Source organism: Hemiscyllium ocellatum, chromosome 22, assembly GCF_020745735.1.
Source record: "Hemiscyllium ocellatum isolate sHemOce1 chromosome 22, sHemOce1.pat.X.cur, whole genome shotgun sequence".
NCBI classification, from domain to species: domain Eukaryota; kingdom Metazoa; phylum Chordata; class Chondrichthyes; order Orectolobiformes; family Hemiscylliidae; genus Hemiscyllium; species Hemiscyllium ocellatum.
This window is the reverse complement of record NC_083422.1, coordinates 51,639,763-51,666,191: the sequence shown is the minus strand read 5'-3', so window position 1 is coordinate 51,666,191 and position 26,429 is coordinate 51,639,763. Positions and strand designations below refer to the sequence as shown.

Here is a 26,429-nt window from a genome sequence, read left to right as displayed (position 1 = left end):
GCTGGTTCAACCTTAAAGATATCTTACCACACCCCCTCCCCCACCATTACTCCACACACTCTCCCTCTCCTCCCCCCCCCCCCAGCACCCATGTTGTGTGTGTGCAGGTGTGAGACACAGTGAGAGACACAAGGTGTATGAATCTTTATTCAATTTCAACCACCAGGAAGATAGGAAAACACCCGGGTGGCCAGTGACAAGCAGTGCCCTTCACATCAAAGACGGCAATGCTGTGTGATCAAACAGTGAAGGGGAGGGCAGGGACTAAATCAAAATAGAGTTGGAGGGGGAAATAATGCACTCCACTCCCTGCGGCGCCCACCTCTCCCTGAACAACTCCTGGGTGTTGGTGGACATCACGTGCTCCTTCTCCAAGGATACCCGGGCCCTAACGTAACCGCGGAAGAGGAGCAGGCAGTCGGCCCTCATGACCCTCTCCACGGCCCGCTGCCTGGACCTGTTTATGGCCAGTTTGGCCAGGCCCAGGAGCAGACCCACGAGAAGGTCTTCAGACCTGCCCTCCCTCCTCCGTACCGGGTGCCCGAAGATCAGGAGCGTGGGACTGAAGTGCAACCAAAAGCAGAGGAGGAGGTTTTTGAGAAAATCAAAAAGGGAGTGCAAACGCCCACAACAACTCCTGTTTATATCTGTTAGTAGGGCTCCCTGATTGGACTAGGTTAACAGCTCCAATCAAGAATCTCATAGTCAGTGCATTCCATGGTTCCAATCGCTACAGAAGCTGTTAGCCTACATATGTGAGTGGCAATCAGCAGAAGCTTTTACTGCATCATTTTAAATTACTGCCTCCTTAGTTCATTCAAACTAATTGCATTGATTGAATTACATAAAGATTTGAATGAGGTGACCTCACATAGACCACTGCTGAAGTCACTGAGTAATTCTGGGCTTCATATCTGAAGAAGGTGGAGATGGTAGATTTATTAGAATTAAATTAATTTAAAGATAAATCTGCAAGAGATGCCACAACTTAGGAATTTAATGGCTGGGAATTTAGCAAGTTAAGGACGGCTTTGTCAGATCAACAGAAGGAAATTAGTTCTCTTTGGGAACCTAGAACGCAGGGTAGAGTCTATAAACCAATCTTTCAGGAGTGAAATTAGGAAACAACTTTTCACGCAAACTGGGATAAACATTTGGAACTCTCTTCCATAAATGACAATTGATGGCTGATTAATGTTACATATAATCATAGAATTCCTACAGTGTGGAAACAGGCCCTTTGGCCCAACAAGTCCACAATGACCCTCCAAAGAGTATCCCACCCAGACCCATTCCCCTACCCCATTACCCCACATTTATCCCTGACTAATGCCCCTAGCCTACACATCCCTGAAAGCTATGGGCAATTTAGCCTGGTCAATTAACCTAACCTGCACATCTTTGGATTGTGGGAGGAAAACCGAGCACTGGGAGGACACCCAAGCAGACACGGGGAGAATGTGCAAACTCCACCCAGACAGTCACCCGAGGCTGGAAATCACACCCGGGTCCCTGGTGCAGTGAGGCAGCAGTGCTAACCACTGAGCCACTATGCTGCCCAAAACATTTAAATCTGAGATTGATATATTTTTGATTTCTGAAGGTATAAGGGGAGAGGGAGCAAAGCTGTGTCAATGGACATTAAGTCACAAATCAGCCATGATCACATTGAAAGGTGGAACAGGCTCAAAGGGTCAAATGGCCTCCTCCTGTTCCTCAGTAGTGTGTTCCTTTCGGTTGAGAGTGCCTGTCTTCTGAGAGATGTGCCTCCATTTCACTGTGTATGTTTGGGATCATCCATCTTCACCAAACTGAGCCAGGAAAAGGAGGGTGAATATTCACCACACAACACATACAATATATGTCTCTTTAGAATAAAAAGTAATTTAATCTGTTTTTTTTTTAAAGAACAATAACTTGCTGGCAACAAGTAAATCAAACAAATTAGAAATGTATTCTAACCTTGTGAAACAGACACCCTGGCCTTTAATCAATTTACATTTTTAGTGACAGGCACCTTTCCCAATAGTTGCTTTACTGGAAGAATATGACCTGAAATCCAAGCGAGACTGACAATTTGGGTGAACAATATCAGATGGTCTTGTATCACCCTTCAACTGACATCCTTAGCAAGACTTCATAAGGTCTGAACATGTGCCTTGACTAACTGTCTGTGAGTTTGCATATATTGGTTTCAAATTTGTAAACATGTAGATGTGAAGTGGTCCTATTGAATTCTGCAAGCTCAGTTGGTGTGGTACAAAGTTACATTCCTCCTTTATATCAATCCTATGGTTTTATGTCTGTGCTTATTGGAGGGGAACCAAAGCTGTGCCTTGCAAAAGTTACATGTTTCTTTTCAGGCTTTTCTTGAGATTTCTCAAGGGTTACCTTTTGATTTTCAGCAGCTATATTTTTATTGCTACTAACCCATTTTATAAAGTGTTGCACTCACACAGTAATAGTATCTTATATATCTATGTTAACATACAAGGTATTTGGATTCATGTTGAAACAGAATTCGAAGAATTGATCAACATCCTCAGTAAGAACTGCACTAAACTTAAAACCTCGAGACTCAAGAAAAATATTCATTTCCTGTTACCACTGCATTTAAGTGGTTGCAAAACAACAGGTATAAGTTAATAACAGAAGGTTTTTTTTTCAAAATCATTGTCACACATTTCAACATGCAAAAAGCTATCGCCCTGAACAAAATTACCACAGACCGTGAGATCATAGTTGATGTGTTTCCAAAACATTTGCAGAAAGCTGAAACATTATATTTATGCAGTACTACCCTTTTTGCTATCTCTTAGATCTCAATCTCAGATGAAAATTTAACAATTAACATAGTACTCATTATTGCAGGATCCATTACACTTTTCCAAAAATGGTAGTTCTTGAACTTGTGCAGCCTTAAATTGGATTTTCCACATTCATTTAGGAAGACTTCATTACTTCAATTACTTAAAGCTTCCTTGGAACTCAGTTAGCTGCGTTTTCCTTAGTTTACAAATTTAAGAAAGATTATTTCTTGATTATGGCTTCCATTGGCCCCTTCCCCCATTTTAACACTCCCTCCAGTCTCCTCATCTACCCACACCTATTGCCCATCTTGACCTAGTCTGGTGTACGTGTGACTCCAGACCCACAGCAATGTTATTGACTTCAACTGACCCCTGGGCAATTAGAAATGGACAATAAATGCTCTTCTAGCCAACGATACCCACATTCTGTCAATTAGCATTTATTGTGGTTCTGTTCACCGAGCTGGAAGTTTTTGCTGCAAACGTTTCGTTCCCTGGCTAGGGAACATCATCAGTGCTATTGGAGCCTCCTGTGAAGCGCTGCTTTGATGTTTCTTCCGGTATTTATAGTGGTTTGTTCTTGCCGTTTCCGGGTGTCAGTTTCAGCTGTAGTAGTTTGTATGTGGGGTCCAGGTCGATGTGTCTGTTAATGGAGTTTGTGGATGAATGCCATGCCTCTAGGAATTCCCTGGCTGTTCTCTGTCTGGCTTGTCCTATGATGGTAGTGTTTTCCCAGTCAAATTCATGTTCCTGGTTGTTTGAGTGTATGGCTATTAGGGATAGCTGGTCGTGTCGTTTTGTGGCTAGCTGATGTTCATGGATGCGGATTGTTAGCTGTCTTCCTGTTTGTCCTATGTAGTGTTTTGTGCAGTCCTTGCATGGTATTTTGTAAACTACGTTAGTTTGGCTCGTGCTGGCTATTGGGTCCTTTGTTCTAGTGAGTTGTTGTCTGAGTGTGGAAGTTGGCTTGTGTGCTGTTATGAGTCCTAAGGGTCGCAGTAGTCTGGCTGTCAGTTCTGAGACGCTCCTGACATATGGTAGTGTGGCTAGTCCTTTTGGTTGTGGCATGTCCTCGTTCCGTGGTCTATCTCTTAGGCATCTGGTGGTAAAGTTGCGTGGGTATCAGTTTTTGGCGAATACCTTGTATAGGTGTTCCTCTTCCTCTTTTCGCAGTTCTGGTGTACTGCAGTGTGTTGTGGCTCTTTTGAATAGTGTCCTGATGCAGCTTCGTTTGTGTGGGTTGGGGTGGTTACTTTCATAGTTTAGGACTTAGTCTGTGTGTGTTGGTTTCCTGTGTACCCTTGTGGTGAATTCTCCGTTGGGTGTTCTCTCTACTAACACGTCTAGGAATGGGAGTTGGCTATCCTTTTCCTCTTCTCTCGTGAATCGTATTCCTGTGAGTGTGGCGTTGATGATTTGGTGTGTTTTTTTTATTTCTGTGTTTTTGATGATTACAAAGGTGTCATCGACGTATCTGACCCAGAGTTTGGGTTGGATTTGTGGTATGGCTGTATGTTCTAACCTTTGCATAACTGCCTCTGCTATGAGTCCCGAGATTGGTGATCCCATGGGTGTTCCGTTGATTTGTTCGTATATCTGATTGTTGAATGTAAAGTGTGTGGTGAGGCACAGGTCTAGTAGTTTAAGTATGCCATCCTTGTTGATAGGTTCGGCCTCCTGTGTTCTGTTATGTATGTCCAGTAGGTTGGCTATTGTTTCTCTGGCGAGGGTTTTGTCAATTGATGTGAACAGTGCCGTCACGTCGAATGATACCATGGTTTCTTCTTTGTCTATGTGTGTATTCCTGATGATGTCCAAGAATTCCTGTGTTAATTGTATGGAGTGTTTGGATCCGCTGACTAGGTGTTTCAGTTTTTGTTGTAGTTCTTTGGCCAGTTTGTATGCTGGTGTCCCTGGTAGTGATACTATGGGTCTGAGTGGGATGTCTGGTTTGTGTACTTTGGGTAGTCTGTAGAATCTGGGGGTGTTGTTGCTTTCAGGTTTCATTCTTTGCTGGTCCGCTTTGGTTATCTGTCCATTTTTTTGTAGATTCCTTAGTGTGTTGATTATTCTATTGGTGAGTTGTGGTGTGGGGTCGGAATCCTTCATTTGGTAGGTGTTGGTGTCTGCGAGTAGTTGTTGTGCTTTATTGATGTAGTCTGATTTATCTAAGATGACCGTCATTCTGCCTTTGCTGGTAATATGATTATGTTCTTGTCATTTTTCAGTGCTTTCAGTGCTTCCCTCTCCTTGGTGTTGAGGTTATGTGTATGTCGTTTTCTTATCATCATAGGTACGACCGTTTGTCTCACTGTTTGTTGTGTCTCTTCTGTCAGTCCATTGTTCCTGAGAATAATCAACACACTAAGGAATCTACAAAAAAACGGACAGATAACCAAAGCGGACCAGCAAAGAATGAAACCTGAAAGCAACAACACCCCCAGATTCTACAGACTACCCAAAGTACACAAACCAGACATCCCACTCAGACCCATAGTATCACTACCAGGGACACCAGCATACAAACTGGCCAAAGAACTACAACAAAAACTGAAACACCTAGTCAGCGGATCCAAACACTCCATGCAATCAACACAGGAATTCTTGGACATCATCAGGAATACACACATAGACAAAGAAGAAACCATGGTATCATTCGACGTGACGGCACTGTTCACATCAATTGACAAAACCCTAGCCAGAGAAACAATAGCCAACCTACTGGATATACATAACAGAACACAGGAGGCCGAACCTATCAACAAGGATGGCATACTTAAACTACTAGACCTGTGCCTCACTACACACTTTACATTCAACAATCAGATATACGAACAAATCAACGGAACACCCATGGGATCACCAATCTCGGGACTCATAGCAGAGGCAGTTATGCAAAGGTTAGAACATACAGCCCTACCACAAATCCAACCCAAACTCTGGATCAGATACGTCGATGACACCTTTGTAATCATCAAAAACACAGAAATAAAAAAAACACACCGAATCATCAACGCCACACTCACAGGAATACGATTCACGAGAGAAGAGGAAAAGGATAGCCAACTCCCATTCCTAGACGTGTTAGTAGAGAGAACACCCAACGGAGAATTCACCACAAGGGTACACAGGAAACCAACACACACAGACTAAGTCCTAAACTATGAAAGTAACCACCCCAACCCACACACACGAAGCTGCATCAGGACACTATTCAAAAGAGCCACAACACACTGCAGTACACCAGAACTGCGAAAAGAGGAAGAGGAACACCTATACAAGGTATTCGCCAAAAACTGATACCCACGCAACTTTATCAACAGATGCCTAAGAGATAGACCACGGAATGAGGACATGCCACAACCAAAAGGACTAGCCACACTACCATACGTCAGGAGCGTCTCAGAACTGACAGCCAGACTACTGCGACCCTTAGGACTCATAACAGCACACAAGCCAACTTCCACACTCAGACAACAACTCACTAGAACAAAGGACCCAATAGCCAGCACGAGCCAAACTAACGTAGTTACCATGCAAGGACTGCACAAAACACTATATAGGACAAACAGGAAGACAGCTAACAATCCGCATCCATGAACATCAGCTAGCCACAAAACGACACGACTAGCTATCCCTAGTAGCCATACACTCAGACAACCAGGAACATGAATTTGACTGGGAAAACACTACCATCATAGGACAAGCCAGACAGAGAACAGCCAGGGAATTCCTAGAGGCATGGCATTCATCCACAAACTCCATTAACAGACACATAGACCTGGACCCCATATACAAACCACTACAGCTGAAACTGACACCCGGAAACGGCAAGAACATCCATCAACAGACACATCAACCTGGACCCCACATACAAACTACTACAGCTGAAACTGACACCCGGAAGCAGCAAGAACAAACCACTATAAATACCGGAAGAAACATCAAAGCAGCGCTTCACAGGAGGCTCCAATAGCACTGATGATGTTCCCTAGCCAGGGAACAAAACGTTTGCAGCAAAAACTTCCAGCTCGGCGAACAGAACCACAACAACGGACACCCGAGCTCAAATCTTCAACCAGACTTTAAATTAGCATTTAAAAAATAGAGCATTGTTCAATAAACCTTCCCCCTGTGTTTTAGTAGGTTGTTTACAAAGTGTAATGGGATAGAATTGTAAAGTGCAGAGAAAACATGTCACTTACAAAGGAATCATGAAATCAGAGGGAACCTGTTCAGTAAATTTGCATTAACGCTTGTTCCTGCTGTGAGATTTGTATGCCTCTGCATATTTGATACACTTTGCATAATGACAATTTATCAAAACACCTCTCAGAACTGCATTTACTGAGGAGCTGGTGGGGATTTGCTTTAATTCCAATTAGAATTCCAACTGTCAAGCATGGATCATAATGTTTGCTCAAAATCTTGGAAGTGTGGACCCCCAGCTGCAATGCCTGTCGATCGTACATATTATTGACGGAACTTTGCACATCACTATTGCTGTCTTTAGTGCTGCTAGGTCTTCATACAATAAAACCTCTGATTTGAAAAGGCACATGAGATAATCAGCATAGGGCAAAATTCAATACTATTGTGCTACATTCCCTATGTGTATCCTGGATCCTGTTTATCCCTGAGCATTCCTGTTAATCAAACTATATCCCACCCATTTCCATTGACAGAATGGATTGACATTTCTACAGTGACTTCCAAAACCGTAGGACATCGCAAAGCACTTCACAGTCAATGCGTACTTTTGAAGTGTAGCCATTGTTATAATGCTGAAAATGCTGCAGCTAACCTGTACATAGCAGACAAGCAAGAGGCTGGAAGAACACAGCAAGCCAGGCAGCGTCAGATGGTGGAAAAGTCAACGTTTCGGGTGTAACCCTTCTTCAAGACTTGGGGTGGGTGGAAGGGGAGCTGCAGATAAAGGGAGGAGTGGAGGAGGCTTTTGATTGGGGGGGGGGGGAAAGATGGGGTGCTGAGGTAGGGATAGGTGAACCCAGGTGGAGGGTATGGCCTGTTGATCAATGGGAGGAATGAATCCGATTGGTGGCTGGAAGGAAGGGGTTCATCAGAGGAATGGAAGGGAGAGGTGAGGGGCTGGGAAGGGAGTTGGGGAAGGGAAGGGAGGTTATTTGAAATTGGAGAACTCAGTGTTGAGTCCTTTGGGTTGTAGGCTGCCCAGGTGGAAAATGAAGTGTTGTTCCTGCAATTTGCAGTTTGTTTCACTTTGGCAATGGAGGAGGCCAATAGTAGTCATGTCGGAAAGGGAGTGGGAAGGGGAACTAAAATAGGCGGTGAGTGGGAGGTCAGGTCAGGTCAGCCCCTGTGGGTCCGGCTGAGATGCTCGATGAAACATTCCCTTAGTTTATGTTGGGTCTCGTCGATGTAGAGATGACCACATTGGGAGCGCCTGATGTCGTAAACTAGGTTTACAGCACCAGGGTACCAGGTTCAATTCCAGCCTTGGGTGACTGCCTGTGTGGTGAACCTCTGTCTCACCTTGAAGGGCTGTTTGGGGCCTTGGACGGAGGTGTGGAGGGTGGTGTGCTGGCAGGTTTTACATTTTTTGTGGTTGCAGGGGAAGGTACCTGGGGGTTCAGGGGTTTTGGTAGGGGAGATGGCACCAATTCCTCTGCCTCTGCCTCTGCCACATCTGCTCAGACGAGGAGACATTTCAATCCCAAGTATCCCAGATGTGCACCTATTTTGATCAATGTGCTTTCCCCCTTTCTGTCATCCAGACAGCCCTCGACCACATCCACTCATCCACTCCCCACTCCACTGCTCTGAACCCTGCCCTCTCCTAACACAATAAAGATAGGGTCCCCCTTGTCCTCACCTACCACCCCTTGGTGGCTTAATGGTTGGCACTGCTGCCTCACAGCTACAGGGACCTGGGTTCAATTCCTGTCTCAGGTGGCTGCCTGCGTGAAGTTTGCACATTCTCCCTGTGTCTGCGTGGGTTTCCTCCAGGTGCTCCAGTTTCCCCCCACAGTCCTAAGATGTGCAGGTCAGGTGAATTGGCCATGCTAAATTGCCCATAGTGTTAGGTGCATTAGTCAGAGGAAAATGGGTCTGGGTGGGTTACTCTTTGGAGGGTCGGTGTGGATTGGTTGGACCAAAAGGCCTGTTTCCATACAGTAGGGAATCTAATCTAATCTAATCCCACCAGTCTGCACATCCAAATTATCATCCTTAAAAACTTCCGCCATCCAGTTAGACCCCACCACCAAGAACATCTTCCCCTCTGCCTTCTGCAAGTTCCCTTCCTTTCACCACTCCTTGGTTCGTGCCAATCTCCACACCAACCACCTCCAACCTCCCCTCCCCCAGAAACCCCAGGTAGATTCCCCAGCAACCAGAAAAGAAGCAAAGCCTGCCAGCACACCTATCACCGGGTCAAAATCCTGGAATTCCCAATCTAAGAGCATTGTGGGTCAACCCGTGGCAGGTGGACTATGGTGGTTCAGGAAGGCAGCTCACCACCACCTACCCTCTCAAGGGGCCAATAGGGATGGACAACAAGTGCTGGCCCAGCCAGTGATGCCCAGATCCCACAAAAGAATAAAAAAAGAGGAGGCCATTCAGCTTCTACAGCCTCACCATCATTCAGTGAGTGCAGAGTTAACTTGTCTCTTCAATCCATCAATCTGCCAGAACCCGAAATGTCTGAATGTCCTTGGCTACAAAGTACATGTGACAATCACAGCTTTAAGTAAGCTAATCAAGCTCAAATCTCCTGCTTTTTTTGTTGAAGAGAGTGCTACAGTTCTTCTACCCTTTATATCAAGGAGAGCTTCCAAACTTACCCCTGAATGACCTACCTCTTATTTTAAGGTTACTAGGTTTATCCCACAACTAGCCTATATATTTTTTTTCAAATTGTAAAACCTTAGTCAACTCACTGTTAATGCTTTTATATTTCTGAGAATACAAACCCAATTTCTGTAATCTTTCATCATAATTAAACCCTTTGTTGGAGCCTGTTCGCCATTTCATTGTGTGTTAAATTTCCTCAGAGGTTCTATAGTTCTGGCCTTTCAGCCCATCAGGGCAGCACGGTGGCTGAGTGGTTAGCAGTGCTGCGTCACAGCACCAGGGTCTCAGGTTTGATTCCAACCTGGGGCGACTATCTGAGTGGAGTTTGCACATTCTCCCCGTGTCTGCGTGGGTTTCCTCTGGGTGCTCCGGTATCCTCCAACAGTCCAAAGATGGGCAGGTCAGGTGAATTGGCCATAGTGTAGGGTGCAGTAGTTAGAGGGAAAAGGGATTTGGGTGGATTACTCTTCAGAGAGTTGGTGTGGACTTGTTGGGCCGAAGGGCCTGTTTCCACACTGTAGGGAATCTAATCTAAATATCTGTACCGACTTGTTGCACAAACCTCATTACCTAATGCCAATCTCTTGCCCCATGAGTTTTTCATACTGTTATTTGCACACACCACCCCCACCCCTTCCCCAACTCTTCTGAAGTGTGCCAAAATGCACAGTGGATTAGGGTTTCTGATGTTTGACCAAGTTGCAGTAACACGACATCAGAAATCCCAAGGAAACTGAAGCCTAGGCTCCATCCAGGGACAGGGTGTTGTCAGGGTGAAGATGGCCTTGAGTAAATTCCAAATGGCAGTGAAGGGATGATCGGTGATACATCTCATTACAGAGATACTCTGGTGTAAAACATCCATTTGCTCTCGATGCTCAGAAACTAATAACTCAACGTGAAGATTGATAGTGCGTTGTACTGAGCGTTTCCCGGTTGACTGATTATATGGGACTAGGCTGCAAGTGTTACCAAAAGGTAATATTTCTACTTTCCCATGAATAATTCAATAAACAAAAACTTATCTAACTTAAACTGTGTCAGTTATGTCTCAGTGCTAGCACTCTCATCTTTTTCTCACAGCGGGTTATGTGAATTTGTACCCAGCGGTCTTGAATATTTTTAAGATAGGTTCTTGTTAGGCCGGGCAAGGAAAACGGATCAGGGGTACAATTGGAATATGGGACACAAGTCAATCATCAAATTGAATGATTTGGAGATGCCGGTGTTGTACTGGTGTGTACAAAGATAAAAATCACACAACACCAGGTTATAGTCCAACAGGTTGGACGATAACCTGATGTTGTGTGATTTTTGACATCATATTGAATGGCAGAGGAGGATTGATAGGCTGAATGGGCTACTTCTAATTCTTGTGTGTCCATGTATCTCTAAGTCAGAAGATTGTCATGATGTAAAGGTGCCAGTGTTGGACTGGGGTGGACAAGGTCAGAAGTCAGACAACATCAGGTTATAGCCCAGCAGGTTTGTTTGAAATCACAAGCTTTTGGAGCGCTGCCCCTTCATCAGGTGAAGGAGCAGCACTCTGAAAACAAAAACAGAAGTTACTGGAAAAGTTCAGCAGGTCTGGCAGCATCTGGAGACAAATCAGAGTTAACATTTCGGGTCAGGCTTTAGGTGCACTTCCAATGTAGTGCTGAAGGATTACTGCACTTTCAGCTATGCCACCCTTCAGATAAGAATTTAAACCTCTGTCTGCCTTCTCAGGTGGATGGAAAGGATTCTGTCACATTCTTTGAAGAGAAGGTGTCCTGAACAATAGTTATCCCTCCTGTGACCTCACTGAAAGGTTATTTGGTCATTATTACATTTGCAGCTTCTGCAAGCTTGCTGTGTAAGTTCAATGCTTCATTCCTGATTTCATTTTAGATGTCAAAACTACTTCATTTGTCCTAAAGTGGTTTAGGTTGACCTGAGATAGTGAAAAGTACCACAAAAATAAAAGTTTCTCCATTTTGTTCATGTTTGTGAGATATTGTTACGGAAATGAAGGTCTCTTTCAGCAACTGGTAAATTAAGGCAGATGTAAGTTCTTGTTTTAGAGATCAGGTAGTGTGATAATCCTCTTTTTTTTCTCTCTCTCTCGTTCTCTCTCCAGGAAAGTGATGATGGAGAAGTGGATAAGAACAAGTGCTGCACCCTCTGTAACATGTTCTTCACCTCAGCAATTGTAGCACAGTCCCATTACCAAGGCAAAACGCATGCCAAGAGAATGAGGCTGGTGCTGGGAGAGCCACCGGTACCTCCCAGGACAACAGGTAAGCCTCCTTGGGGACATCTCAACGGGAATCATGTTGTCAGAGGCTCTTTGAAGATTACAGCTGATTGATGATTCCAGCACCACTAATCCAGATATCTGGTTTCCAGCATCTGCAGTCATTGTTTTTACCACCTTGATGAGGTCTCCAACACTAACAGTCGGCATCCAAGCACAAACATCATAGACCCCTGTGTAAAGTAATCACTCGGGTCTTCCAGGGTTGACCTGGAAAGTAAGAAGTGTCAGTCCCCTCTCATTGTGGTGCTAAAGTAAAACATCATGGGTTAAAGCACCGATCTGTAGGCTCATGTGCAAAATGGTATTGACTCTCCCAGTGCAAGTATTGAGGGAGTGTAGCACTCTCAGAGGTACTGCCTGTCATTACAAACCCAGCAAATGCTGGAGAAACTTAGCAGGTCTGGCAGCAGCTCTGGGGAGGGGGAGAGAAATAGAATTAACCTTTCCAATCCAGTATGACTCTTCTTCATAATATCATGTTGTATGGTAACATTCATTACGCAGTATGACCTGCTGCTCATGATGAAGTCTGTTGTCAACATTTTGTTCAAGAATAAGAAGTGACAGAGTCTAATTGATCTAATGTGGTCAAGGAAAACCATTTCCTGGTCTAACTAGAAGAGTTGCTAAGAGTGATTAACAAGATATATTTTATTGTGCCACAAAAACAGAAATTGCTGGAAAAGGTCATCTGGTAATTGCAGTCAGACCTGCTGAACTTTTCCAGTAATTTCTGCTTCTGTTTCTGATTCTGATCTGCAGTTCTTTTTGGTTTTTATATCATTTATTGTGGTGTTGGTTTCTGATTCCCGGTTACATTGATCTGATCGTCATTGCTACGGAGTCTTCGAGGGGAACCAGATATTGGAGTTCAGTCCTTTGGGATCCTAACCTGGGGCTGGTCCACATTACATCCATATACGTCATCTTAATGGGTGCTGCTTTTGGAACTTTTCAGTATTAACCCTTTCAGGCCCATATTTGGAGCCAGTCTTCTCCGGCACATGTGAAACATCTCATTTTGAGGATTTTGAAGGAGAACAGGTTGTCTTCTGGCATGTATCCATCCTTCAATCAACTTGATAAGAACTGCTTACATGATCAAACTTCTTCAAGATTGTACCCGTTGATCTTTTGGGGGTTGGGGCAGACTGACAGCAATGACAGTGGCACCTTCAAGAGAGCAGTACTCCCTCAGTACCAACATCAGATGTCAATCTAAGTCCTGCACTCAACAAGGCACTGGAGTAACATTTGAATCCACAACCTTAGAATTATAGAGTCATACAATATGGAAACAGAGGCTTCAGTGCCAACAATAGTCCCAAACTAAACTAGACCCAGCTACCTGCATTTGCCCCTTTCCTTCCAAACATTTATTATTCATGTACTTGTCCAAATGTCTTTTTAATATTGTAGCCCACTTTCATTACTTCCTTTCAAAGTTCATTCCACACACGAACCACTCTCTTTGTAAAACAAAGGCCCACATATCTTTTTTAAATCTTTCTCCTCTCATTTTTCAAAATATGCCCCCAGTCTTGAAATCCCTCACTCCAGGGAAAAGACATCTTCCATTTACCTTATCTACACCCCTCATGATTTTGTAATCCTCTATAGGGTCACCTCACAACCTCCTCCAGTGAGAAAAGCCCCAGCCAATTCAGCCTCTCCTTGTAATTCAAACCCTCCATTCCTGGCAACATTCTGGTAAATCTCTTCTGAACCTGCTCCAGCTAGAATAATATCATTCCTGTAACAGGGAGACCAGAACTGGTCACAGTACTCCAGAAGAGGTCTTACCAATCTCCAGTCCAACCTTAATATAACATTCCAACACCTATGCTCAAAGGTCTGAACAATGAAAGCAAGCTTGCTAAATGCTTTGGTAACTATCCAGTCAGAGGCATAAGTACTACTATTATAATCCCAGACAATGTTATTACTGGACAACTCAAATCATAATTGAAATCTGGCTTGATGGATCATATTTTGTTCAGTTTTAGTGATGGGATCTTTCACTGAAACACAAACATGCAATGTTGCACATTTAACAAAAAAGCAGTATTAAAGAATATTACGCAAAAGAAGTGAAGATAAAATAGAATAAATTAAACTGTTTACATATAACAATTATTTAAAGATTTCAAAACTCAGTAAACAACTCACGCTGTTAAACTCAACAGTATTCCATTACAGTACTCAAATACCAGAGAGAGAATTCCTTTCTCTATCACACATAGGGTTTGACTTTGCAGATGTTTCAATTCATGGCCCTAAGAATCTTTTAGCCACTTCCTTGTACCTTCATACCACTGAGCATAAACTTTATCAGGTTCAAGTAACCATTCAGAGTTTTAACCAAATATTTCTGGTGTGGAATTTTCAAACTAAACTCTTTACACTAAGATAACTTATTTAACAGCTCTAAATTGTTACCCTTTCTCAGGGGATACTATGTTACACATCCAGCTTCAGCTGAGACTACTGCAGAATCCAACTGGAACCCAAAATTATTTTTCATATTATAGGTGTTTCACCTAATCAATAAAGAACAGTTTCCAGAAATATCTAAAGTGAAAGTTTAATGCTAACTGCTTGTTTTCTTTGATCAATTGTAAGCTGTCCCAATGAAAATAAAATCTCAGTGAACACCAGGAACTCTCTCTCAGACAATTTTAAGAGAAATCACCATGACTGCAGAAGTGCAAGTTAGTCATTAAACACCTTCAAACACGCAGATCAAAACCTACATGACTGAAAACTCTAAAATGAATGATATTCAACTCTATACAAATCACACACCTTACATCACCTAACCCAGTGGTCATTATCATATTGCCATTTGTGAGAATTTACCTTGCACAGCTGCCAAAATCCCTACTATCATAATAATGGTGACTTTTCTAAAGTACTTCATTGACTGTGAAGCACTTTGCAATGTCCTGTTGTTACAATAAGTGCTGTACATATGCAACATCTTCCACTGTACCAAGGGTTAAGGACTTAATAGGATGAATAGTCTCCTTTTAAGAGTTTATGACTATTTATTTGTGGGTGCATGGAGCATGGTCTCCAGCTATTAGCGGGAATGTGTGTTCTGTTTTAATGCTTCTCCAAATGGAAGCAAGCAGCTGAGTTTATCTGAAGAGGAGCCATTAGGACGTTTTCCAGTACCTGAAATGTAATGTTCAGACGCGGGTGTGTTGAATCTAATTGCAAGCACTTTGCAATAATGTACTGAAGGTTAATTTTATCGAGCACCGATTTAAATTAGCAAAACATCATTCTTAATGATCACAGTGCCAGGGAGACTAACCTTTGGGAAATCAGAACTGGAATCAGTGATGCGACTATTTAGCTGATTATTAAAAACATGTTAATTACAATGTTCCAAAATTCCATTACTTGTTTCTGATTAAATGCTTCACATGCATTTGTTTGTGCATTTTTGAAATCCTAAAGCCACCGCTTTTCATTATTTCACATCTGCAGTCCTGCCACATCCTGTCATGCGTTGTGGCGGACAATTAAACCACTCACTAGAAAAGGATGTTTCAGAAATTTCCCTCTCCTCAATATTGGAAGGGCCCAACACATCAGTACAAAAGGTAAGGCTGAAGCATTTACAATGACCTTCTGCCGATGTGCTGAGAGAATGATCCATCTCGGCCTCCTCCAGTGGTCCCCAGCATCACAGATTCCAGTCTTCAGCCAATTTGATTCACTCCATGTGATATATCCAAAACAGTTGGAAGCACTGGATACTGCAAAGACTATGGGCCCTGACGACATTCCAGCAACTGGTATATTAAGTTAGTGATCTGGGCCCAACCATCTTCAGCTGCTTTATCAATGTCACCCTCCATCATAAGGTCAGAAGTGGGGATGTTGACTTATGATTGCAGAATACTCAGCAACATTTGCAACTGCTCAGATACTGAAACAGCCTGTGTTCAAATGCAACAAGACCTGGATAATATCCAGGTTTAGGACTGATAAGTGACAAATAACATTGGAACTATACAAGCGCCAGACAATGATCATCTCCAACAAAACATGATTTATACATCATCCCTTGACTTCTAGAGGAATTATTGACTGAATGGCCCGCTATCAACTTGCTCAGAATTCCAGTCAATCAAAAACAGAACTGAAGTCACCACATAAATACAGTAGCCACAAGAACAGGTCAGAGGCGAGGCATCCTGCAGTGAGTAACTCACCTCCTGACTCCCCATGGCCTGTCACCATCTACAAGGCACAAGCCAGGAGTGTGATGGAATGCTCCCACTTGCCTGGATGAGTGTAGCTCCAACAATACTCAAGAGGTTTGATACGATCTAGGACACTTGGTTGGCCACCACATCCATAAGCATCCACTGTCTCCACCAGCATCACTCAGTAGCAGCTGCATCTCCAAGCTGCATTGAAAGAATTCACTGATCTTCCTTCAACAGCACCTTCCAAACCCATGACCCATACCACATAGCATAGAAATGTCACCACTTTTGGATTCTCCTCCAAGTCACACATCATCCTGACTTTTTAAAAATTCATTCACAGAATGAGGGCATTGCTAGCTAGGCCCACATTTATTGCCCATCCCTAATTGCCCAGAGGGCAGTTAAGAGTCAATCACATTGTTGTGGGTCTGGAGTCACATGTAGGCCAGACCAGTTAAGGATGGCAGTTTTCTCCCCGAAAGGACCTTAGTGAACCAGATGTGCTTTTCCTACAATTGGCAGTAGACCCATGGTCATCAGTAGATTTTTAATTCCAGATATTTGTTGAATTTAAATTCCACCATCTGCTGAGGCGGGATTTGAGCTGGGGCTCCTAGGATATTACCTGGGTCTATAGATTAACAACCCAGTGATAATACCACTAGGCCATCACCTACCCAGTGACTTGGAAATATATTTCCATTCCTCCGGTGTTGCTGAGTCAAAACCCTGGAATTCCTTCCCTAACAACATTGTGGATGTTCGTCCACCCTCAGGACTGCAGCAGTTCATGAAGGTAGCTCAGTACCAAATTTGTAAGGGCAATTATTGACAAACAATAAATGTTGGCCCAGCCAGCAATATGCACATCCCATAATTTTGTTGTTACTTAAATATGGTTTTCTGTTTGAAATTCTTTGCTTGTTTTATTCCCTAGCTCTTAGCCCCACAACTCTCCCCAGCCTACTATCTGAGGCCAACCCAGACCATTAACAATCTTGGTGTTACATTTGAACCCAAGATGAGTTTCCAACTACGTTTCTGCACTATCACCAGCTCTGTAACATTGCCTAACCATGAACCTGCATCAGCTGGTCTTCTGTAGGAACCCTCATTCTTGTCTTTGCTACTTCCCGACTTGGCCATTCCAAACGCAGTCCTACCTAGCCTCCCATAAGGCCATAAGATATAGAAGCAGAATTAAGCCATTCAAGTCTGTTCCACCAGTCAATCATGGCTGATGTGTTTATCAGCCACATTCTCCTGCTTTCTTTCCAGAACCCTTCATCCCTTTACTAATTGAGAAGTTCTCTTACTCTGTCTTAAATACGCTCAATAACTTAGCCTCCACAACCTTCTGCAGCAATGAGTTCCCCAAATTAACCACCCTCTGGCTGAAGAAATTTCTCCTCATCTCAGTCCAAAAAGGTCATCCCTTCACTCTGAGGCTGTGCCCTTAGGTCCTATTAGTGGAAACTGCACGTCCACTGTGTCTAGAACTCTCAGTGTTCTGCAAGTTTCAATGAGATCCTCCCTTATCCTTCTAAATTCCACTGAGTACAGACCCAGAGTCCTCAACCTTTCCATTATGGCAAGCCCTTCATTCCGAGAATCATTCTTTAATTATCCTCTGGATCCCCTCCAATACCAACACATCCTTCCTTAGATTTGGCGCTCAAAACTGCTCATAATATTTCAAATGTGCTCTGATCAGAGCCTGATACAGCCCCAGCAGTACATCCCTGTTCTTGTATCCTAGCCCGCTCAAAATGAATGCCAACATTGCATTTGCCTTCCTAACTGCCAACTGAATCTGTATGTTAATGTTAAGAGGATCCTGAACTAGAACTCCTAAGTCTCTTTGTGCTTCAGATTTCTGAAGCCTCTCCCCATTTCGAAAAGCTATGCCTCTATTCTTCCTACCAAAATGCATAACCGCACACTTTCCCACATTGTATTTCATCTGCCAATTCTTTAGCCTTTCTCCTAGCCTGTCCAAGACCTTCTGCATCCTCCCAACCATTGCAAAACCTGTCCCTCCCAACTTCCATAGGGCTAATAATGAGCTTGTTCCAAACATTCTCTGCAAACACCTTAACTTTCACCAAGTCCTGTTTACCCCATCGCCTCTATGCTCACTGACCTGCAGCCGCTCCTGGTCTGACAATTTTAAAATGGTCTCTGTGGTTTTCACATCTCTGAAACCTCACCCTCTCTTTACATTTGTATGTTCGTCTGGTCCATCAACCCCCTCCCCCAGGTAACTGCACTCCTCCAATTCCATCAGTAACCCCACTTATAATCACTTCACCATTTTGTGGCCTATGTGGGTCCTAAGCTTTAGCATACACTTCCTAAACCTCCCTGTCTCCCTACATATTTGTTCTTATTTGAGACATTCCTTAGACCTTGCCTCTGACTGAAATTTGATCACCTACTGTAATATTGCTTTATTGTTCACTGTCAAATTTCATTTCATAATTTCTCGTGTGAAGCACTGAGGATGGTTTACCAGTTTAAAGTGAGATATAACTGCAATTTATTGTCATTGTTATTGCTTTATGCCCAAAATTGCTCTTGAGCAGTTTCATCATACATCTTTCTCCCTGGCATTCCACTTCAGAATCAGCTCATGCACTATCTGTGACTATGTAAGTGGGACACCTACCTCAGAGACAATACAGCCAAGACAGCTCTTCACCCTGCCTGGAAAGAAATGCGCTTATTCATGCAGACTAGCACAAACATAGATATGCGCACATGCACGCACAAAGCTGCGAGCATTCACACAAACATGCAGGCATGCACACATATACAAATAAACACACATAGATGCACATTGGAACAACGCACACATGCACACGTGGACACCCACCCCAGTCACCCACCCGTTCCCATAGGCTCGCTGGCCTACTTTAGCTCTGAGTTTAGCGGCACCCAAATAACGATTCTCATCTTCGTTTTTAAGACACGTCCATAGTCTATCCCCCACTGCATCCACCCTCACTCCACCTCCAAGTGGAAGATAGGATGAGAAATACTTTAGCCAGTTGGGGAACCCTGATTAGTTAGACATGGCTTTTAACCACAAAGAACCAGACGTTCGTAGGAATTTAGAAAATTTACAGCACAAAGCAAGGCCATTTGTCCCATCTTGTCTCCATCAATTAAGAGGTTTGTGAACCCTCTAGTGTGGAGAGGTTATATGGACACGGAGATAAACCCTTCTTTAGAGAGAATCTTAGGGATAAAGTGATCCAAAAATGATCTGCTAATGCAACACTGCAGTTTCAATGTTTGGGTGTGTGTAATAAAACAGAGCACTGGTTAATGGGGATGGTAAAGCAGTTACTATAAGCTGTGGTGTTTTAACGGATAAATCAGAGATCATCTTGGCGTGAACTAGTAAGCTACTCTGTGCCTTCTTTAAGCAAATGAAAGTACCTGGAAAAGGAAGATCTAGAAGCAGCCGTGCCATCTCAGTTTTAATGGTAATTGAGAATGGTCATTTGTTTTAATTTAATTAGCATTTAAATGACACCATCTGTCATGGTGGGATTTGAACCCAGATTCCCAAATGTTAACTGAGTCACTGTGTGACTAGATCAATAGAAAAAAACTAATATTTATGGGCCAAAGTGTTTTTGGCAAAAATGTAATCTCTGCAAAGCAATTTATTCTTTTCCCTTTAATTGGAGTGTGTGTATATGTGTGTTGCATTATTTAGAAAGGTAAATATTTGTCCATTTTGATTTCAAACCGTGATGATTAGCTTTATATCTACACTGAATAAATCCTGCTTTCCCATAAATCAATGACATTCTTATTTATGAAACAAACCCAATAGATTTTGATTTAAATTCTAAACCTACTGTAGAAAAAAATACATAGTTGGCGTTGTTTGTAAAAAATTTAAATTTATATTTTGACTCGTAAAGTGGTAGGACTTAGAAAACTCCCAAATCTCAATCATAACAGTTCTGTCCTGTCCCAAATTGAGAATGTGGCCCCCACTTTAATTTGTAATAAAATGGATGTTGATATAGGAAGAGAGCTACAGGAATCTATATCCAGAAACTGGTAGCACACCCAGATGCCATGAACCAGAAGCCTGATTTTAATGGCTGGGTCTCATTTAACTGTGGTCCCTGTAAGGAATGAGCTGCCAGAGGAAGGAGTGGAGGCTAGTAGAAATACAACATTTAAAAGGCATCTGGGTGGGTACATGAATAGGAAAGGTTTGGAGGGATATGGGCCAAGTGCTGGCAAATGGGACTAGATTAATGTAGGATATCTGGTCAGCATGGACGAGTTAGACTGAAGGGTCTGTTTTCGTGCTGTACATCTCTGTGACCGTTGTGCTACTGAGACTTTATAAAGCTCTGGTTAGGCCCCATTTGGAGTACTGTGTCCAGTTTTGGTCCCCACACCTCAGGAAGGACATACTGGCACTGGAACGTGTCCAGCGGAGATTCACACGGATGATCCCTGGAATGGTTGGTCTAACATACAAGGAACGGCTGAGGATCCTGGGATTGTATTCATTGGAGTTTAGAAGATTAAGGGGAGACTTAATAGAAACTTACAAGATAATACATGGCTTAGAAAGGGTGGACGCTAGGAAATTGTTTCTGTTAGGCGAGGAGTCTAGGACCCGTGGACACAGCCTTAGAATTAGAGGGGGTCAATTCAGAACAGAAATGCGGAGACATTTCTTCAGCCAGAGAGTGGTGGGCCTGTGGAATTCATTGCAGCAGAGTGCAGTGGAGGCCAAGACGCTAAATGTCATCAAGACAGAGATTGATAGATTCTTGATGTCACGAGGAATTAAGGGCTACGGGGAGAATGCGGGTAAGTGGAGTTGAAATGCCCATCAGCCATGATTGAATGGCGGAGTGGACTCGATGGGCCGAATGGCCTTACTTCCACTCGTATGTCTTATGGTCTTATGGACTCTATGATTCCAGGCCACCAGGAATATAGCCAGAGCCGGACAAGATGTTGTAAATGGATGGTACCAATCACAATCAAGGGTCACCTGGCATTAACTAGGTGCTTGGGGTGTGGGTTGGTGTGGACTCAGATCCAGATCCCATACACACCAGGCTGAAAATTACAAGACAGGGTAGACCATGCTGTCCCCCAGCAGGGAAGCTAACTTGTTCATTAAAGCCCAGCCCATAGCCACAATTTCCTGTTCACCAAGTTGCTTACTGATGATATTTCCACCTCCTCTGGTAGGCCAAGAGCTCCAACAGCCCTGGTTGGGCCTTGAGCTGTAGTAGGCACTGCCATTCCATGAGACAGGTTCATGAGGAGTTCCACTGGAACCTGGCCCAATGTAGTTCCCAGGTACTGGGTGGGTGAAGGTTTGAAATACCGAGGGAGGAGGTGGGGAAGGGCTGTAATTTATTTTCAAAACAAGCTGGTGGAAAGTAAAGAGATACAGACCTGTAGGGACCCCCACAAAGACCCCCTTTCATTTCTGCCATTTTATAAACTTCTGTTAAAAAAAAAATCCCATCCAAGTCTGAAGATGTGCAGATTGGGTGGATTAACAATGGGAAATGCAGGGTTATAGGGATGCGTCTGGGTGGGATGCACTTTGGAGGGTCAGTGTGGACTTGATGGGCTGATTGGCCTGCTCCCACACTGGAGGAATTCTATGATTCTGTGATTCCTGCTCACCTGTGCTAAAAGTTATATCTTGATGTGAACAGAGTATTTACGGTGCCAGTTGAACTTGTACCAATTTCAATTACCACTTAGTTATTTAAGCACACATGGTAGCTATTGCTGTGCCCTCTCACCCCCTGTATTTTGGGTTTATCATAGAATCCCTACAGTGTAGAATCAGGCCATGAGGCCCAACAAGTTCATACCGACCCTCCAAAGAGTATCTTTCACAGACCCATTCCCCTACCCTATTACTCTGCATTTCCTCCGACTAATGTCCTTAAACTACACATCCCTGAACACTATGGGCAACTTAGCATGGCCAATTAACCTGACCTGCACATCTTTGAACTGTGGTGGGAAATCAGAGCAACCGGAGGAAGCCCGCGCAGACACAGGGAGAATGTGCAAACTCCACATAGACAGTCACCTGAGGCAGGAATTGAAACTGGGTCCCTGGCGCTGTGAGGCAGTGGTGCTAACCACTGAGCCACTGTGCTGCCATGTGGAGGGGAAGGTAGTGGACTAACTACCCTCCTTATATTATATATCCCTCCCTTTCCAAAACACACCTGGCAGGGAGCATGTCAATTGAGGAAGGTAAGGGAAGGTGTGGTTATGGAAGGCTCATGTGCTGCACAGCCAATTAAATAATTTTCAAAGTGCAATCACTTGTAATGTAGGAAATATTGCAGCCAATTTGAACATAGCAAGGTCACACAAACTATGTAAGAAATAATGTAGAGGTGCCAGTGTTGAACTGGGGTATATAAGGTCAGAGGTGACACAACACAAGGTTACAGTCCAACAGGTTTATTTGAAATGACAAGCTTTTGGAGCAGAGCTTGTGACTTCAAATAAATCTGTTGGACTGTAACCTGGTATCATGTGACTCCTGACTATGTAAAAAATGACCAGGTTGTTCATTTTTCATGATATCGATTGAGTCAGCTATATTCAGATTGATTTGCGGTATACCTTATCAAACCCAGAGTAATGCAGAGATAATTCTAAGTTCAATTGATTTATTTAAATATTAAAGCCTTCCAGAACTTTCTATATATATGTTGTATTTCGCGGGGAATCTTCTCTCTGTGACCGGAATCAGTCACTTGACTCACTAGTTCCCTCCATAGGCTAAAGCAGTCAAGCAATGTTCAAGAATCAATGATCAAACTAGCATCATGAAAAAATAGAGGAAAAGAAACAATAAAACAGTGCAGCCACTTTTAGATTACACGTAGCAGTCACCCAGATGACAGTGAATTTGGTAAATGTTATGCTGAATTTTAAAACATGTTACATACAGGCAGCGGTAGAATAAACGCTACTCAATTCCAACCTTCTGCTGTGCTGACCAAACTAACCTGAAGTAAAATTTCCACAGATCCATTAACCCTGATTATCTGAGACCGACTGTGATGGGCTATATGAGAACTTGTCATATAATCTATAGCATGGTTGTACTCCCACCTCTAACAAGTTTAGAACCTTCTCCAGCACACCGTTCTTCAAGGCAAAGATCAATAACATCAGCAGCTTCCAAGCTTGACTGATCTCAGGCAGAGAGAGTAGTTAATGGGAGTCAGAAGTAGCTTATAGGTTCACAGGTCAAAGGGCAGGCAGGCTGCAAATCATGGTCAAATTGATCATCATACAATTACCACTCTTAACCCAATGATGCATCTATATTTAGGAACAAAGATATTGCTTTTTTATATTTATTCAGATGTAGACGTTGCTAGACCTCCCTAATCGGTCTTGAGAAAATGATGATGAGATATCTCCTTGAAGACAGCAGAATGGCTTGGCCAGTCACATTGCCGTGGAGCTGGAATTAAATATAGGTCAAACTGTGAAAGTTAACTTGACAGCAAACTAGTAATTCATGGTAACCATTACCAATGCAAACTTAACAATGAATTGAGTTCGTTGCACTGAGTAAGATGTGAACTTGTTGCCTCCCAGTCATGGTCTCGGGATTATTAGGACAATAACATAGTCATTGTGCTGTAGTATTCATTAACATGAGTCATAAAGACCTAGAGCAAGTGGCACATTATTAGCCTGAGTGTTGGATGAATGAAGGTGCTCTTTGTAGCAACCTCATTTAGATCTCCATCCCTCTATGTAACTTTGTTATAATGGGAAGGATGACAGTCGGAAATTCAATCATTCTTCAGTCTGGGTTCTGAATGGAAACTGATTATTAGATTACTTACAGTGTGGAAACAGGCCCTTCGGCCCAACAAGTCCACACCGACCCGCCGAAGCGCAACCCACCCATACCCCTACATTTACCCCTTACCTAACACTACGGGCAAATTTAGCATGGCCAATTCACCTGAATTGCACATCTTTGGACTGTGGGAGGAAACCGGAGCACCCAGAGGAAACCCACGCAGACACGGGGAGAACATGCAAACTCCACACAGTCAGTCGCCTGAGTCGGGAATTGAACCTGGGTCTCAGGCGCTGTGAGGCAGCAGTGCTAACCATTGTGCCACCGTGCCGCCCACTACTGGCAACTCAGGTTATCACATTCAACACCCTGTAGGGGGGGGAATCAGAGGCCAAAGGAGAGAAGCCTCTGGGAGATTGTACCCACAAACCGCTGTGCATTGCTGAAAATAGGCTTCATTTTTTTTTGTCTAATCACATTGAAGGAATGTAAAACTTTTTGTGCAATCTCTGAATGAGCCAGAATAGACAAAGAGGTGCTTTTCAAAATATCACCATTGTTTAGGTAGTCAATCTCCACATGATGAGTGGATGAAAATTTATTTTTCACCAGTTACAGCAGGGCTCAAACCCATGTCTCCAGAACCTGTGTCTCTGATTGACAAGACTTTACTACTATCACCGCTCTACCTGAGGCCAGTGCTTCACTCCCCCAAACTCCTTCCATGCAGGTCAATGAGCTGCGGCATGGCAAATGGAGTTTGATTTGGATAAAGGTGAGGTATTGCATTTTGGTTAAAAAAACAAGGACAGGACTTATACAGTTAATGGTAGGGCCCTGAGTCATACTGTAGAACCTCAGGGTTCAGGTACATCATTCTTTGAAATTTGCGTCACAGGTAGACAGGGTGGTTAAGAAGGCCTTCATTGCTCACATCTTTGAGTACAGGAGTTGAGACATTATGTTGAGGTTGTACAGGACATCAGTGAAGCCTCTTCTGGAGCACTGTTTGCAGTTCTGTTCACTCTGCTCAAGGAAGGATAATATTAAATTGGAGAGCGTTCAGACAAGATTTACCAAGATATTGTCTGGAATGGAGAGGCTGGGATAAAAAAAGTAGAATGGAAAAACTGGGACTTTTTTCACTGGAGCACAAGAGATTGAGGGGTGACCTTATTGAGGTTTATAAAATCATGAGGAGTATAGATAAGGTGAATGATAGGAGTCTTTTCCTCAGGGTGAGGGAGATCAAAGCTGGGAGGCATATTTTAAGGGACATGATGGTCTCACAATGAATGATGACAAGATGCTCGGCTATACTGGGGAAAGAGGAGCCCTGACTGAGGGGTTGTAGGATGGCATGTAGCTGAGAACAGGTGACCTGTGTGGCTTCATACTCAAACAGCAATTGGGTTGGAATTGTGCAGTTATATGTGTGAGGAAATGTCAGCTGGGCCACCTGTGTCCTTGAGAAGCATTGTTTTGTGGCTGCTATATCATCAAATGCATAGTGAAGGCTATCTCCAGACTGCCAATGAACGACTGGTGCAAGCCTGGGGTTCCAAGATGGCACTGGTGCTAGGAATCTTGGGATAACCAGGCAGCTGTGAGAACTTCCACCTCAAGTGAGTGTGAGAATTCGGCTCACATTGGATGAGAGAAGCATGGTACATAGTTAATGCAGCACATTTGAGACAATGTTACAAGAAAACATGCTGGGCCTTGTTGAGAGAAACCCTCCACAAAATGACATTTAGCCAACATCTGTCAAGGTTAAGCCTACTTTGTTGAAGGATTTCATCTTGAACTCATCAGTATAATTTACAAGAAATACCAAAGTGAAGGAAAAATGACATTTTTACCATATGAGAGGAAAGCGCTAAATAATTGGCAAGTGGGCTCTGATTGAGGTGTTGCCATGGTGTATACACCAGTTAATGATGACTGATAGTTAACTGTCGTGCTCTGTTTAAATTAAAATTTCAAACATGGTAGGTTCTTGCTGAGCTTACATAAAAGCAAACTACTTTGGATGCTGGAAAGCTGAAATAAATTTGTCATCATCTGTGCAGAGAGAAATAGAATCCAAAATGATTCTTCTTCAAAATTGAAAGGGTTTGGAAGAGTGGTATTTTTTTCTGCTGTAGACAGAAAGGGAGGTGGAGTGAGTGGAACAGGTGAGGGTGCCCAAAACCAATGGGGTTGTTGTGATGAAGGAGTGATAGAGATGTAAAATAGATGCTGCACCTCCGTTTATCTCTTGATGTAGAAGGTGAACATGAAGCTGCTGAAAAGTAGAGGCAGTCTACAGAGACTTCTAGAAGGTCCCACAATAACAAAGGTCCATAGTTGTCAGGGCTGTCAGTTTAGCTTAATAAAAACCGAAAGAACTGTGGATGCTGTAA

General features: G+C 43.3%; 1 protein-coding gene across 1 annotated transcript in view; it reads left to right on the top strand.

Annotated features, from left to right (window-relative positions):
* Positions 1 to 26,429, top strand: part of zgc:171482 (zinc finger protein) — a 287,436-nt gene that overhangs the window by 107,935 nt on the left and 153,072 nt on the right. Inside the window, exons 3-4 of the mRNA XM_060842492.1 lie at positions 11,761 to 11,920; positions 23,331 to 23,348. Of these exons, the coding sequence (XP_060698475.1) occupies positions 11,761 to 11,920; positions 23,331 to 23,348 (178 nt within the window). The remainder of the gene's footprint in view (positions 1 to 11,760; positions 11,921 to 23,330; positions 23,349 to 26,429) is intronic.